This window comes from Falco punctatus, assembly GCF_963210335.1.
Source record: "Falco punctatus genome assembly, chromosome: 9".
Classification (NCBI taxonomy): Eukaryota; Metazoa; Chordata; class Aves; order Falconiformes; family Falconidae; genus Falco; species Falco punctatus.
Window position 1 is genome coordinate 15402866 of NC_137589.1, and position 16075 is coordinate 15418940.

At 38.9% G+C, this 16075-nt stretch overlaps 1 protein-coding gene across 1 annotated transcript in view; it reads right to left on the minus strand.

Annotated features, from left to right (window-relative positions):
* FAM13C (family with sequence similarity 13 member C) overlaps positions 1–16075 on the minus strand; it is a 135858-nt gene that overhangs the window by 7087 nt on the left and 112696 nt on the right. The window contains exons 14-17 of the mRNA XM_080402722.1: positions 12702–12912; positions 11609–11747; positions 10158–10239; positions 7505–7716 (exon numbers count right to left, since the gene is read on the minus strand). Of these exons, the coding sequence (XP_080258848.1) occupies positions 7505–7716; positions 10158–10239; positions 11609–11747; positions 12702–12912 (644 nt within the window). The remainder of the gene's footprint in view (positions 1–7504; positions 7717–10157; positions 10240–11608; positions 11748–12701; positions 12913–16075) is intronic.

Below are 16075 nucleotides of genomic sequence, written 5' to 3' on the forward strand. Positions count from 1 at the left end.
TTGCTAGTTCAAACATCCAAAGTAGGGAATCTTGAGGATTCAGCAATCAACGTTCAAGTATTGTAAAAATCCATTTTATGCACTGGGATGCCTCTTTGATAGCAGAGGCACCTGTTTCGTTAATGTCACTGGAGTGCTTCTGCCTGGGCAGTCACTAATTTGCTGTTTCCAAGTCATCAACTCCCAGCTTTGACAAACTGCATGAGCTCCCCCAGCAGATCTCTGTTCCTTGGCCCCTCCAGCTCTGAACTGAGCACAGGGCCTGTGCTTGCCACTGAGCTTGGGCCTCGTTGGCCTCACGCTCCAGCTGTTCCTGGCGCCCAGGATGCATGCAGGCTCTTCACACCTTTCCCAAAGGAAAATACTTTGATATAGGTACAAAGATTAAAATTTACTTCTCTAAGAGACATGATTACTTCAGTATGTAACTCTGTGTGGAGCCTCTCCAGATTGTTTATTTATTTTCAACAACAAAAGATTATGGTAATTTTTTGCCTAACTTCCATTTCACTGCTTTAACTTCTTGACTGTCCCAGAGCTTTCTGCAACCTTAAGTCAATGGTGATTGGCAGACCTAGAACTCCCTCACGGTGACTTAGCATCACCGAGACCCCTTACCTCATGCAGTTTGCATCCTCTTTCTTAGCTGGTTATAAACCTGCTTCAACCTTGAGAAGAAACACTCTTTCTGAACCCCACATTACAAAGCATGCCCTATTATTTATTCTCTTTTCTATCTTTGACTCTTTAAGTCCCTTTTTACCTCTGTATGGCACTAGTAACTCAATTTCTTTTCTATTCTCCTTAGGAAATATAACATCTTTATACCCTTCCTATATGTTCTCTCCATTCTTCAGCTCTCATTCCAAGCCCAAAGAAGATGGACAAAAATTATTTTATCCAAGATGCAGAGAGATCAGTTTCAGATCACAATAATTTTAACAGCTGGCACTTTTTGGACACAGGCTGGTGCCACTCCCCTTGTCCTCTACCACAACAACTGCTAGTCAGGAACAGAGACAGTCATAAGACACAGACAACAAACAGGAATTCCTCAGTTGTGTATAGACACATCTTCAAATAATCATCTCACCAATGGTGGTGATTTTTTGGTTTGTGTCTACATTCAGCAATGAAGTCCCTTGAAAGGATTTTAATTAGTAGTTTCAAGTGTGCTGTGAAATAAAGGAAAACACAGATGACAGGTCATGTCATTTTTGTAGTTCATGTCTCAGATGGTGCCCTACAAAGCTTTCTCAGCTGCTAGGCATTCTAACCTTTAAAATATCATAGCAGAGCTGCAGTATGCACGAGCAAAGTCTGCTGTGGATATATAATTCTCCACTTTCATCATCAAAACATGTAACTTCCAATCATGAAGAGAGGTACAGGGCTGCTAGAAACTCACCCTTTTTTTTTTTAAACGTAAACCAATTTCATCAGTATCAGACAATAACATTTATATTTGAAGATTAGACTGAAATAACTAAAATTACATTGTGTAAAATTAATCTGAATATATTTAATATGAGTCAAAATATATGTGTTAGAGAAATCAGATAATTTTTAATTTACCTATCTTTCCATGGTATACTTACGGATTGTCCATGAATACTCTCAAAATATAGTAGACATTTCTGAAGATTGATTTTTTCCAAAGCCATTTGCTTTTTTGTCATATCCTATTTAAAAAAGTTATTTATAAGATTACGAGTCAGGATTTCATGACAAGGGTACAGGTACGTATCTGTTTAATAATCTATACTCCCCAGATAAGCATTAGTAATGAATTCTGTTTCTGTCCACACTGAGGTCAACGGGGACTTGGCATTAACTTAGCAACAAGAGAGTCCAAATGTACATGACTGAAATTTTAAATGAATCAAGGTAAGTCTGACTCTCTCAAGGCCTAATGCAAAGCTGATGAGAGCTACAGAGATGTTTCTACTGATTAGAGTAGGCTTTAGGTTAAGCCTTTGCTAGTAGAAAATACACTGTATTTACTTTGTCTGGCCAAAGTGGAGTCTTCGAGGCCTGAACTTGTGCTCTTTATTCTGGAGAAAGAAGCTCCATGAATGAAAATGTACCGAAAGGCTGGAACCTTATTTTTCTTAACTGTCATTATGTAAAGATCTAATACTTGACTGCCTTGATTTCTTTCAAAATTACTGTTCTACGAAAGCAATTTAACAAGCTTCAAGTGGGGAAGCAGTATTAGGCTATTGACAGAATACTGCATCCTTATCGGGAAAGTTTCCAAGGGTACAAACTATGATCTTAGTCAATATGGCAAGGATCTTCATGTGTCACTTGATCAGAGCCTGCATCTGAATATTTTTTCTGGGAGTACTGGTTGACAGAAAGTCTAAACAAGCAGAGTTTTTTGCTTGAACATCACCACCCAGCTGCATGCACATGAAGTATATCTCATTGGTTGGGTTTGGAAAGGCGGGCTCGCAAAAGATGACTGCAGCATATGAGTAGAAGGTGTTGGCATTGAGGTCCTGCAGATATCAGTGCAGTACTTTCCCAGAACATTTTCCAATGTTTAGGTAATGTGAATAATTGTTGTAACTGAAAAACTAAAAAAATATTTTTCTCATCCATCCTAGGGAGAAATCAATCAATGAGATCTGCACGTTAATAACTTTGCCAGATCAGTTTATAGATAGCATTTCCCATTATATGTTAAGTATGGTTTAGTTGCAACAAGTAAGAACAACAAATATTCCAGACAAAATACTCAGAAACTTGCAAAAATGCAGAGAAGATATTCCTTCACTTTTTAGTTATTCAACAAGAAAGAGAAATATCTGTCTTGGCTGGTAAGGAATGAAGAACAGAAAGCTGCAGCTATGCAATCAGAACCCATTTATGGAATGAAATGATAGCTTCACAATGAAATCCCTACATACCCAATCACTGTCATACTATGGTGAACACTCCATAAATGCTGAGCATACTAGATCGAGGTGCTCTCTAAAATGAACAGAAGAATAACCTGATCAGCCAGCAGGAAGTTATGGCTGGACAGTATGCGTCTGTAGAACTGCTACGGGGAAGGTGCAGAAAGTGCAGTCCTTTAGTAAGAAAGGGCAGGGAGGTGGGCTTTCTTCCTCAGTCACAGTTCTTGCTCTGCTGGGCTGATCACCTAGCACTAGTAGTTCATTTCTGTTCAAAAATCATAACAGAAATCACTGGTACCAGAACGACGAATGGTGATTTTTCAACGAGATTTGTGAGTGTAGGTGATACACCAGTATGTGTGTAGGTGTCTGCTGCAGGGAGCATGCAATTCAGCTGGTATTTCTCTCCCTCTCTCCCTTTCCCCCCCTTCCCAAGATCTGCTCCTGACTCTTGCATATTTTCATCTGGGGCGGAACAGCAAGGAATATGCGAAGCTAATGTCACTTTCCACAGCCTCTGCCAGATCGTGACAGATCTGTATGAATCAGGGCCAGGCGTCTGGAGGAGAGCTCATCCACCACACGGAAGTAATCATCCACCACAAGGAAGAACAATGGAGTTGGTGGTGAGGCAGAGTGCCTTTCTGCAGCAAGGCAATGACTAGGGATTTTTATTGAAAACTTGGAGAAGTATTTTTAATAATTAGCCTCTACTTTTTACAAATATATCAAGCCCCAATGAAGTAATGCTCTCCTAATATCAGAGGAGTGCCTTGCTATTAACTTCGGCACAAGCAAACCCCTTTCTCTTTGCTGCCCAGATGCAGAACCACTAATCACATTTTGCCTTAAAGGTCTGCACGAGTTAATCACTCCAAAATTATCTGTTATTCACATTAAGAGAAAAGCTGCTAACTAGAACATGGGAGTATTATAAAGTAGCTAATTTGTTTATTTATTGCTGGTTCTGCAATTAATAAAAGGTTAATTCTTTCAAAAAGTGTTAAGCCTGGAGCAGCTGAGTGGTTAGAAGGAAACAGGGGGTGACCATTATTATTGATTTTACCCATAAGAAACGATCTCAGGAGGGTTTAGCATTTGTGCCTATTTCATTAGATCATTTTATTAGCAATCTCAAGATGGGTTTGTGTTCAGCTAAGTCTGAGATGGCTGATAATTTCAGAATCACAGAAGGCAGATGGAATCACAGAGTTGTCTGAGACATCTTAAGACTGTAGGCTACATACAGCAGCATGAAATTCAATGCTAATTAAATAAAAACACTGCTTCATAACCAAGAAGAAGATGATGAACTGAAGCGGGTCAATAATGAGAGGACAGATACATAAAGTCTGAGAAAAGCCTTGGGGGACAGACTGCAAGTGTTTAAACTAAACAGAAGGCAAAAGCTGTTTGTTGTCTATGAAGAATGAACAAGGAGACTACACCTAAAGCTAAGGTAGTGGTTTGGTTTTCATAGCTTGGGACCAAAGGCACACAGAATATTTTATACTGTTGTCTTCCTCACTAGTCAGTTCCCTGAGTGCTTATGCCTCCTAAGCTCCCTGTTGTTCTTCCAGACAGAAAACACAGCCCCTGAGGACAGGCTGGGTGACAACGAGGGCTGTGCCTTTCACTCGGTGGCAGCGCTGTGTTCCCATGCAGACCCTGAGTCTGGGTTCCCAGGGCCTACTAAGTCTGCCACTGGGGGATGTGGTGGCTCACTACAAAGCAGCATTTTACACAAAAATAGTATGAAAAATTTTAAAGGCAGGCAACAAGTGATATGTCACATCCATAGAAGGAGGCCAGTGTACTTCAGCTGGGGGTCAGGCCAAGTGTGACTGTAGCCCTGCGGTGAAAGGACATGTTTGCTGGCAAGCCACAGCTGGGGACCGCAGGGCTGCTGCTCCACCTCGGGTGGCTGGGGCAGCAGTTACATCCCCGGCCATCAAATTTTTGGACTGACTTAAAAGTCAGGAATGGGGGTTTGGATTTGGGTTTTTGAGATTTGGTGGGTTTTTTTAGTAATATGATTCAAATCATGTGTATTTGCCTTTTGGTCATGAAGTCCTATATTAACAGTCTTAATCTTTTTTTTCTTTTTTTCTTTTTTCTTTTTTTTTTTTTTTTTCCCCAAAGTCTTCTACCTACAAACACGGTGAACTGTTAAACTGCCAGCTCCCCGCACAAGGAGCTAGTGACACAAACAGTAACGGGTGGCCACCCCTTTCTGCGTTACTGAATCATTTGCAGGTCAATCCCAGTTTTCTCTGCCTCTTCTCATTCAATAACTTTACTCACAGACTTTTTTGTGGAAAGGGTGTTATAGTTCTGAAAACCACATTCTATTTCACATTCAGATCTCATTTAGATCTTTAGACGTACTGGGTGGTTCAGGATTTTACTCTGCCCCTCTCTTAAGGACACGCATTCTCTCGTCTGTATTTCAGCAGGGCCTCAGAGGCTTGCCGCAATTGAACTTCAGGGGAGAACTCCGCAGGCTTTTATGGAACCACTGCCCTTGCCCAAGATAATTACATCTTGAAAGAAGAAACATTTAGCTGCTATTAGCTTACTATTAACCTAGCTCAGATTCTGGTAGAGGATCTAAATGTTATATACAAAATGAAGTGCTGCACATAAGAAAGTAACTACAGTAACACCAAAGGTGCATGTAGCTGAAATGAAGCCTTTGATCTTTGCTGTAACCAGCAGACATCCTTAATTCATTTCACATCATCAATGCTATAAACCTCATTCTCCCAAAAAGTCCAGGATGACTCATCATTTAAAAAAAATAGTATTTTTTTTTTAATGTTATACTTAAGGACCTACTAAAATACATCATTTTGAAAGAGATCAATTTGACTTTATATTATTCCCTTTCAAGCCTCTATTCTGTAGCAGTTTTATATAATTCTTATCAAACACCTTTTCTAACAAACAGTTCTCTCAACACAAGTTCTTTCGACAAGATTACAAGAAGAAAATAAGATCTTAAAAATTATTTGAAAATATTAACTTATGCAAACATTTAATTTACATTACAGAATCTTCTGTGAGAATATTTGAAGCCAGCTGTGCCATGGCACAGATTTAGGAGACTCTGTCTTGGAAAATCAGAAGTCCAATTAATCAAAAAATGAGGGGGACAGACACACACCCTCAGCTTACTCCTAGAAAAGAGTTTTTCTGGACAGGATTTCCTCACACTGACATCTGTTTCAGTGTCATCTGATCTCACTCCTTGCATAATAAAAAAAAAACCACAACACTTTAACAACTGAAAATATTATCATATGGTCTGCACTACTGGGATTTTTGGACTATATACAGAACAGCATGGTTTTGTTGTCATCTTTTGTTTTCTTGCAAAGGAATTCCGGCTATGAAACACTTTTTCCATTTCAGGTTTTAAAAAAAGTGGTTTATAAAAAGAAACAATTAAAAAATCAGTCATGTATGCAGAGCTCAAGATCTCAGAAGTACAGCATTGTTATGCAAAGTTCTAGTTTTTATATGATAACTAGTTGTTTAAGAACGAAGAATAGAAGAAAAACAAAACAAAAATTAAAAATTAACTCTGCTGGGTACTTTCTGCTACTGAAATCCACACAAAATCATTTCTTAGTTCTCACACGGTTTAGCATTTAGTTGTTCGTCACTCCTCCTTGTCCCCCTCACTCCCTCCCATTTTTCATTCATCAGACAGAGTCTAAATGTTACTGTCAACATTTAGATTTTAGGTACCTTTGAGGACAGAATTTATTGTCTTGCTTGGCTGTATAGCATCAGGAGTTGCAACACCATTTGACAGCAAAAACAGCTCCTCCAAAAAAGGTATTTTGATGGACAATATGTATTGCAGAACAACAGCTTTAGACAGACCCTGTAACGTGCCAGGAGTGTGAAGGTATTCAGCAGAATTTTAAAGTATGTACTAGTTTAATAACAGAAATAAATTGCCCAGCCAAGTGAATATGTTTCATGGAATATTGCTCCTACATTTAGAAGAGTAACTGAGAGCACAGAAGAGCAGAGGCAGTGTCAGCACAAGTAAGTGTGCAAGATCAGAAGGGTGAAGCAGTCTGGATGGTTGTGGGATCCATGTGATCTTAGTGCAGTGTTACCGACTGGGCAGAGGCTTTCAACATTTCTCAGATTAAAGGGGACCTTTATTGTTAAAATAACTTCAGGAATACTTTTAGTCACACAGTTACTGTGGACTCATGATAGGATTGCTTTTGCTGTCACCATCTTCAATACACTGGAATATGCACCTCCTGCGCACACAACCTCAGGTAACCAGGTGTCAGCGGTGCCTGGCAAACAGTTTTGTACATGCATTTCTAGCAAAAGACACAGCACTATTAAAAAAAAAAACCTTCTGCACCTCTTTCTCTGTGTAACTTTTTTCACAGAAAAGTCACTGAAGAAAACTACACTAGAACTCCCATCTCATTAGGGAGAAAATGCACTGCCGTGCCAGAAGACACAGGATGCACACACCCCAGCATACCGAGACAGCTACATGCTCACTCATATCTGCCTCTGATGATAAAGTTCTGAAAGAAACAGCCATAATTGTTAAATACCTTAATAGTCTCAGGAAGGTTAAAGTGTTGTCTTTTCTCCTTTAATCGTCTCAGCACACTATCCATGGTTTCTTCTACTGAGGGAGCTGATTCCATGCTTGTTGCCTCCTGTGTCCCAGCCTCTTTAGAGGTCCCAGTGCTTTCACAATGATCATTTCTTTGGGGTGCCCTAGAGGTACAGTTTTGCTCTTCCGACATTCTGAGTTTCAGCTCTGAAAGGCAATATTTGCAAAGTTTCCTCTGACACTACAAGAAAAAAAATCCCTACTTGTACACAATTATCATCATACCACAGTTGTGTAGGAAAGTAACTGCTTCACTTCAACTTATAACAGCTTTACCTGGTTAACTGGAAACCCAAGGGTCCAGGGACGAGATGTGCCCAGGCCGATGAAATTTATAGTACCTATGTACTTGTCCTCTTCCTCCTCCAAGCCCATCTTTGATATAAAAGGTGAGACTGAAGAAGCACTGGGTTAAAGTGTGGTATCTCGGTAGGAATTGGTACAGAATTTCAGTGGGAGTGAGGTTTAGGAAAGGGGCTTAAAAGGACAAACAGCACTCGAGACTATTTGTGGGAAGTTTGATTTGGAGGGATATGGAAGCAGACCTCGCTCTCTCTGTCCCCTTTCTCCTCATTAAACCCATGTACTCTCAATTGATTTGATGTCTGGATAAGTAAGAACATGTCCAAGCCTGCTGTGGGGTTGCTGTCTAAGGATGCAGTCCTTCACAGATGCCTTCCTGGAACAGAGGCAGTGTCTCCACAACCACCTGCCCCACTCTCACCCCCAGCTGTGCTCACCTGCCCTCGAGCGAAGGCTCTCCCCTGAGCAGGGCTGGGGATGCCAGGCTGCGGTACCGAGCCTGCCATGCCAGCTGCCAGGCGGCTGGAGCCAGGTACTCCAGGTCCTCATAACCAGCCCCTTTCTTCTCTAGTACAATATAAACCATAACCCTCCCTTCCAGAGGCCACATTGCCATCACAGCCAGGCTGCTGAGATGGTCCTCACAAGGAGGATCAGCCACTTTGCTTACATTACCTCCCTTGGCAGAGAAGCACCTGAGTAACCCAGCAGAAGACATATAAGGTTAGAGTCTGTCCTAGCTTCCCAGTCAGCAACCTGCCTGCATGCAATAAAGTATGTAAGTGTATTAGCTTGACACTGAGCCAAAGACCCTGGAGCTCTAGGGACCTGCACAGAGCAACAAGGAAATTGAATTAAGGTCTGAATTAGCTCCCGTAAAACCAGGCTTTGTTCCTAGCACATGCCTGGCTGGTGAAGGACCTTGGGCAAAGCAGGAGATTGATGGCTCCAAATGTGTTAAATTTACTGAAATCCATGCAGCAACAATAACATAATTTTTTTGCTGTGACAATCTGAGGATATAGGCCAGGCTTGCAGAGAAAAACAGTAATTCTTAGTAAACTTATAGAGTTGGAAGGATGGATAAGCCTTATGAACTTGAAGAAGTACCTACAAGCTCTTGAGTATTATTCCGTTTCAATTGCACTTCTCTCATGAACCTCATGAATCTTGCTTCACTTAAAAGCAGCGCCATTGTTTAGGATAATAAAATCAAGGGTGCTCACAGGACTGAGGCATTTTGGGTGGGAAGGTGAGGCTGATCTACGCAATCTAGGTCCCCTGGCTAGCTGAAGCAATGGTTAAGCCAGAGAGATAATTTTCATAAAGTTAACTATGTAGTTGGGCTATTTCCTCTCGTTTGCCCTTCCTGCATTTATAACACAAAGTTCAAGGGAAAATAATCATCATCATCACCACCACCACCTAGTGATCATGCAGCATAGTAGTTAATGAAGAACTTTCCAAAAGAAATTTACTGAAAGATAAGTTTCTAATTCTGTTTTTACCACAATCACACCTTCTATATCTACATTCTTAACTATATCCAAAACAGAGATGAAAGTTAATACTACAATTTAATTAGTAGTGAGAATCCATGTATAATGGATATAAAAATATTGTAAAATTATAAAAATTATTAAATATATAATAAAAGTATTTCGATAAATTATAAATAACCTTAAAAATTAGAAAGAAAAAAAACACCAAAACAATCAGGCTTGGCTAAATTCTCCCTGAGGGCAAGCATGTGATACACCCACAGATGTAACCACAGTTAATGGAGCAGTATGCAGACAGTCAAGGGCAACATTTCGCCCTCAAGACCAAACCTAATACCAGGGAAAGATGTGTTTTTATGATCAAAACCATAAACACTTTAGAGGTGTATAACCTCAGTCCTGAAGAAACATTTTGCACCTACATTTTTACTATTACAAGAACACTTAACTTTGTAGTTCTATATTTCAGACACTCATGAAAATATTCAGAATAACATTGCCTTTTGCATGAATGTTTATAGTGATGAGAGAGAGATGATGTCTTTTTGCCCTTCCCCTTTTAGCTTTGTTATGAGGGTTTAACTGGCTTACTTTAATCCTTACTTTCAGGAATCAAGGCAAATCATATCACCTAATATCTTTATTGTCACTGGGAGACTTACTGCCATGCACTGTGAAAAATAAACAGAGCACCAAGGTTAGAAAACTAGCTCTAATGTATTCCAGGTGCACCCATACTTACAAAAGCTTTGGTAATAAGTAAAATGATATGCCATTATGTACCTTTGAGCTGTTTACGACCTTTGGCCAAATCATTCATCCATTTCAGAACTTCAGGATTGGAAGTCTTGTCACCATGAGAAGGCTGAACATGAAGAAAAAGGGGAGAATAAAACAGAAGGAATTGATGGTTATACAGTCAAACATGAAAACCTATCCACACACAGTGTGCTAAAAAATGTCCGTAGTTCCAACTGCACTTTACCATAGAGTTGTGCAGAGCATCTGCCTTGATGATGGTGCTGATTTGTCACGACTTACCTCTGCCCATTGTGGCACAGCACTACATGGATCAGAGTACTTTGGCTCTGATCCTAAAACCATTTAAGTCCCTAACTAATTGGATAAGTAATCTCAGTGACTTCAAGAGGACTGATCAAATACCTAATGTTAGTCAAGTTCCTAAGCGATTTCCAGGATGGTAGCAAAAGCACTCCTTGCAGGGATAAGTCCTTACTGATCTAAGACAGGGATTCTCTTGGGAAAGAGCACTATAGTTTTAACTGAACTGCTTCATTAATCAAATGAAAAAATCCTATGCAACAGGATTTCAAAAGCAACAAACAACAAAAGCCTTGTATATCAGTTCTTTCTTTGCATTTAGAAGTTACTTCCAAAATAAAATCAATTCACACTGGATCTTCAAAACTCAGATATTTATCATGGCAAAGAAGTTTTGCAAAATTAAACCTCTGAAATAATTTCTTTTCTGGTCACAGTGTGATGGTTTAGGTACGCAATTTTACTCCTAAGAATATATGATGACCATAGGACAGTACAATTCATGAATTATGAATTTAAGTTTTCAGTCATTGCTGTGGTTACAAGGTAATATAAAATTTGCTTGATTTTCATCTTAATGTAGTCACAAAAATATTACAAACTTCCCTGTTTCAATTGTAGATGTCCTTAGCATCACAGATGTTTTGATATGTTTATACTGCACAATTCCCATTACACGAACTAGCTCTATATGAGCAATGATCTTGCACAGAGCATACCATTGACCTCAAACAACTCCCATCAGCAGCACATCACGATTCCTATTTCTGCCATCAGTTTCTATTGAGCCACATGCTTCGGAGGTTTACAGGAGTCTGCCCAAAGGAATCTGCACAGCAGAGCAACAGTTTCCTAACAAATGACTTCTACAAAATAAATAAGTAACTTTTCATCTTTTGAATCATTTCGGCTCACAAGCCTGTCAGCTGTGTTTCACTTCTCATACATCTAGAAGATAGATATTTTCCAACAATGCTACCCCGAAGAGCAAGTAAATTAGAGTCTTAGAACTACTACATACAGTGAAAGATGATAAAAAGATTCCCTCGATGATTTTCCTACTTCATTTTAACAAAAATACCCCTTCTCCTATTTTACATAAGTTTAAACCCACTAGGACTCTTGCCCACCTCTTGTACTGTTTTCCTTTATCTTTTCAGTTATTATCTTACCAGGTATTTTTTTTCTTGCTCAAACTTTTCTTCATACTTCCTAATTTTTCTCTTGAGACTCTGAAGATGCTTGGTAAGTTGTGCCACTGTTTGTGGTTCTTTGCATTCTTCACAGTTACACCTAGAAGAACTTCTTGGCCTGCAAAAGCCAAAAGCATAGTAGCTGGATCAAAGAACTGACTGCAATGGACCGTGCCTTGTTTCAGGCACACTTAAGGCTTTCCTAGCACTTCAGAATTTGCAGCTATGTTCTTTCAAAGGATAGAGACAGTTTCGTTTTACAAAGTAAGCATAAAATAATTGCTTTTGCTTGAAGGTACCCCTAGGGTATACTAATGAGTTCACCATCTGTCTTTCATTCTCTCTCTTTTTGTTAAAATTAATTGTGAGATTTCTGTATATTTCTCAAAAGTTTAATCTAGTAGGTCACAGCCTGATCCAATACTTACATTTAACCACCCACACCTTACTTCACAAATCTTTCCACTGTAACGGGAGATCGTAACAACATGATTCGTAAAAGGAAGCTGAAGAAGTATTTTATTACTGCAAATAAACATTATCCTTTTGAAGGCAGTTCAGTTTCTGATTTTTTACAATTGCAGATCAATAGATCTGATTATTATTCATATGCAGCTGACAGATATGTATATAAGCTTTTAAGAAAGTACAGTTTATGTCTGAAAGTAGAGCTTGATTTCTGGAGATCACATCTATGGACTATTCGTACATTCTATGACACTCATATCCAGTGAATGACTCAAGCTATAGTTCTATTACAGCTGAAATTTTTAGTATTATACCTTGATAACCCTCTCTATCTTATGTTCACTCATCAACTAGTTACTAACATTTAAAACTGTCCTTGCTCACTATACTTAAGAAAGATTTCAAACAGTATTATACTGTGTTATAACTGAAAACCCAGTAGATCTTATTTCTTCTATTAGAAACTAACCACATCAAAATATATTACAATAAGAAAATTGCTTTTTTGTGATGTAACAGTAACCGAAAAACCATGAATAGTCAAAGACTGTGGATTGTACAAAAATTATTTAAAATATGTAAGAATTAAAATATATTTTCTTACATCATGAAAGGCTGAGCACTTGGTGGAGAAGGGGCAGACTCTGTGTCTAGATTAAATCTCTGGCTTTGGCTAAAGATAGAGCAGCGTGGTGACAAAAGAGGATTGTCTCCATCCGTAATGTGATACAGCAGTCGACTGGTCCCTAGGGAGCAATGTTCTTGTGGGCTGCTGTCCATGTCATTCTGCCAGTCTCTGTGGGCTGGCACAGGCTCTAGAAAGAAAGCATAAACCAATATGGACAGAGGGTCACTCACAAGATATGTAGCTACCTGGATAAATATAAATCTATACTTACAGAAGTATTCAAAACATACATTCAAAGCATTCAAAGTAAACAGCAAACAGTTCAGCAAAGTATCACGTGCAGGATGAGCATAATACTGAGGATGAGAAAATAGTTACTGGCTTAACATAAAGCACTTGTGAGTTCCACAGGGGAAGGTGGATGGGTGTGTTTGTAAACTGTGAAGTATAACACAAAGATGGAGAGTTTCCCAGAACAGTGGCATTAATTATATTTTCATAGATCTGTTTGCTTTTGAAAGCCACATCCCTGAAGAAGACAATGAATGTGCAAAACAAGTTCAATTTTGTGATTTAGCCTTTAGTCCTTTAGTCAAGAGAAAAGCAGATCAAGAATACAGTATGTCCTGAGGCTAAGAATCTCCGACGTTGCTTACAGTGTCCTGCAGAATTTCATTAAGATCTGAAGCAACATTCCCATGGTTCGAAAGAACACAAGATATGAAAATAACAACAAGAAGCACCAATAACATTCAAGGTAGTGTGCAGTGACTGCTACTTGGAGGAGTCATGCTTAGATACTATGTTAATATTGTCTTGGACTATAAATGGAAACCTCACCTCAGATGCCTCAAAAGGTAAAATTTGTTTTATAGGGATGGTCAAGCTAGAAATCAGAATGATTTATTCTGGACTGAAAAAGCAAGAATTGGTGAACCTTATCACCCTGCTTCTGTTTATGAGCAACATGGAAAATAACAGGCACATTACAGAGACTGCTTTCAGGGAGTACCAAAGAGTTCATCTTCCCTTTGTTGTACCTGGGTACATCAACAGGAAGAACCATTCAGTATTCTTCCTCACCCTCAGTGGGTGAAATGGGTGAGGATGATCTAGCCTGATCAATATTTTTGCTATCAGATGATTGTGCCTTAAAGCAGCTTATACTTTTAGGGAGAAACTCCTCACTCTCATAGCAGCTCTTCCCAAAAAAACAGTTAATATATGCTAAAACTAAGAATATTCTCTGTCTGAGGTTCCCCTACAACAGTTTCCGTAGTACATAATATTTTACACCAGTTACATGATTTTTTTTTCCTCTAAACCCATGTATATATACAGCCATTGAACCCATACATTATTTCGTATTTCCAGGCAACACATGCATTATTTCTAATAAGTATTATATTTGCAATATAGCATGCATTCTAATACATTTCACAGAATCTTTTTATTCAATAAAATTCCAAAACTGCATCGAAAAACAACTGTACATGGATTTATTCACAGAAAAGCAGGGAAGTTTAGAAAAAATCTTTCACTTTCTTTCCGTTTTCTCCTTTGTACATGGGACATGACATTCCCATGGTGAGTGGATATTTCTGTCAGGATTTTAATGGAACTTTTGCAATACATTTTATTTGACCTCTGCCCAACAGATGCTGAAGCTACAAATCTATCACTGCACTGGGACAGTGATGACAAACTAGCTCTGAATAGCACCCTTCAAAGAAGCAAATATTCATTTAAAAAATAATAGTTACAATGGCCTAAAATATTATTTTATCAGGTACTATCCACATGGTTTTGCTTTACAGACAAAAAAAACCAATTGTATATTGTATAGTCACATTTGTCTTGTCATGCAAAAGTTACACATGACTTTCGTATCTGGAAGTTCATCTGCTCTAACAGCACCATCAATTATAATTATGTTAAGCATTTTCACAATGAGACAATGAAGTTGATTATTAATTCTAACCTAGCATCTTTCCTCTAAGTGCTTCATACTCTGTAGATCAAATTCAACTCTCCAAGATACTAGAGCAACACCCAAAACTTCTATATTGTGTATGAGATTCCAATCCTCCCACAGAGAAGCATCTGGGAGAAGTAAGTGTAAAGCATTTACCAGTCTGGAAAAAACAGACAACATACATTCATAGTGGCTGGAATAAATGTTGTTCTGTAAAGAGAAATGTTGTCTCTTTCTGGCAGGTAATCTTTCTTTACCCTGTAAGACTTTAAAAAATTAATAGTTTGGGTTGGGGTTTTGGTTGGGGTTTGGGTTGTTGGGTTTTTTACTTCTGAAAAACAATATTGTCAGTGAGAAGAAACTGGCTTCCTATAATTTCATCATCTTTGAATTTCAAGGAACGCGTAATCACTGTGAAATAGGTTGACTGAGAATAGTTTCACTCTTTCTTATGCTCTGTTATTAAAAGGAATGAATTCTTTTATATTCACATGAAGTAGCAGTGTCTTCACTGTGAAAGGAAAATGAGGTAATCAAAAATCAGCCAGTCTGTGTATGATAAGAGCAGGAAAAACAGTTTCCAGTATTTGAACTCTAATTTTCTGTGGACCTAAAAGTATTCCTCTTGCAGGAGGCAGCTTGTACTGATGTTAAACTATATGGTCCTTTTCATTTGCTCCTTTTCACATTTACAACCAGGCAATTTTACTAAGCCCACCCCAACCTCAGAAATGGAAGTACGCACGCATTCAAGATTAAACACTCCTGAAAGATAAATGCAAAGGACAAGTAGTGGCTGGAGCAGCTCCAGTGTAAATCCAAACAGACAGTGCTGCAGAGAGTTCAAGGAGTTTTTTGTATTCAGCTAGAAAGTGAAAAGGAGACAACCTGCATGCCAGGTGAATTTGGGAATATTGCCCAAAGGCCAGGGCTCTTCCATTTCTTTGGAACCAGGGCTTCCTGACAGCATTGCTGTGCTAAAGCTTGCAAACTGGTGCAGCTTTGTTACGTGCCCAAGAACGGGTTTAGTTTCAACGCTACTACATGTACATTAAATTACTACCTATTATCCAGAAGTAGTCAGTCAGTCATATTGATTCATTTATGTGGCCCGGTTACTATAATAATGGAACATCTCAGGATGATGACAAGTTATAACCAACCTCATTTGTAATCAAAACTTAGGGTCATCATCTCAATTCCAGTTCTGCGTAGATCCTAAACAAGACACTAAGCATTATTCTGAGAGTAGCTCCTGAACTGACAAAATATCTACCAGTGTTCACGTCTGATCTAGTTTTAGTCTCTATTTTTTCCAAAACTGGGAACTAAAGCCACCTCTAGCCAAGCCAGTAAGTTGCCCCTTAGCCTGCAT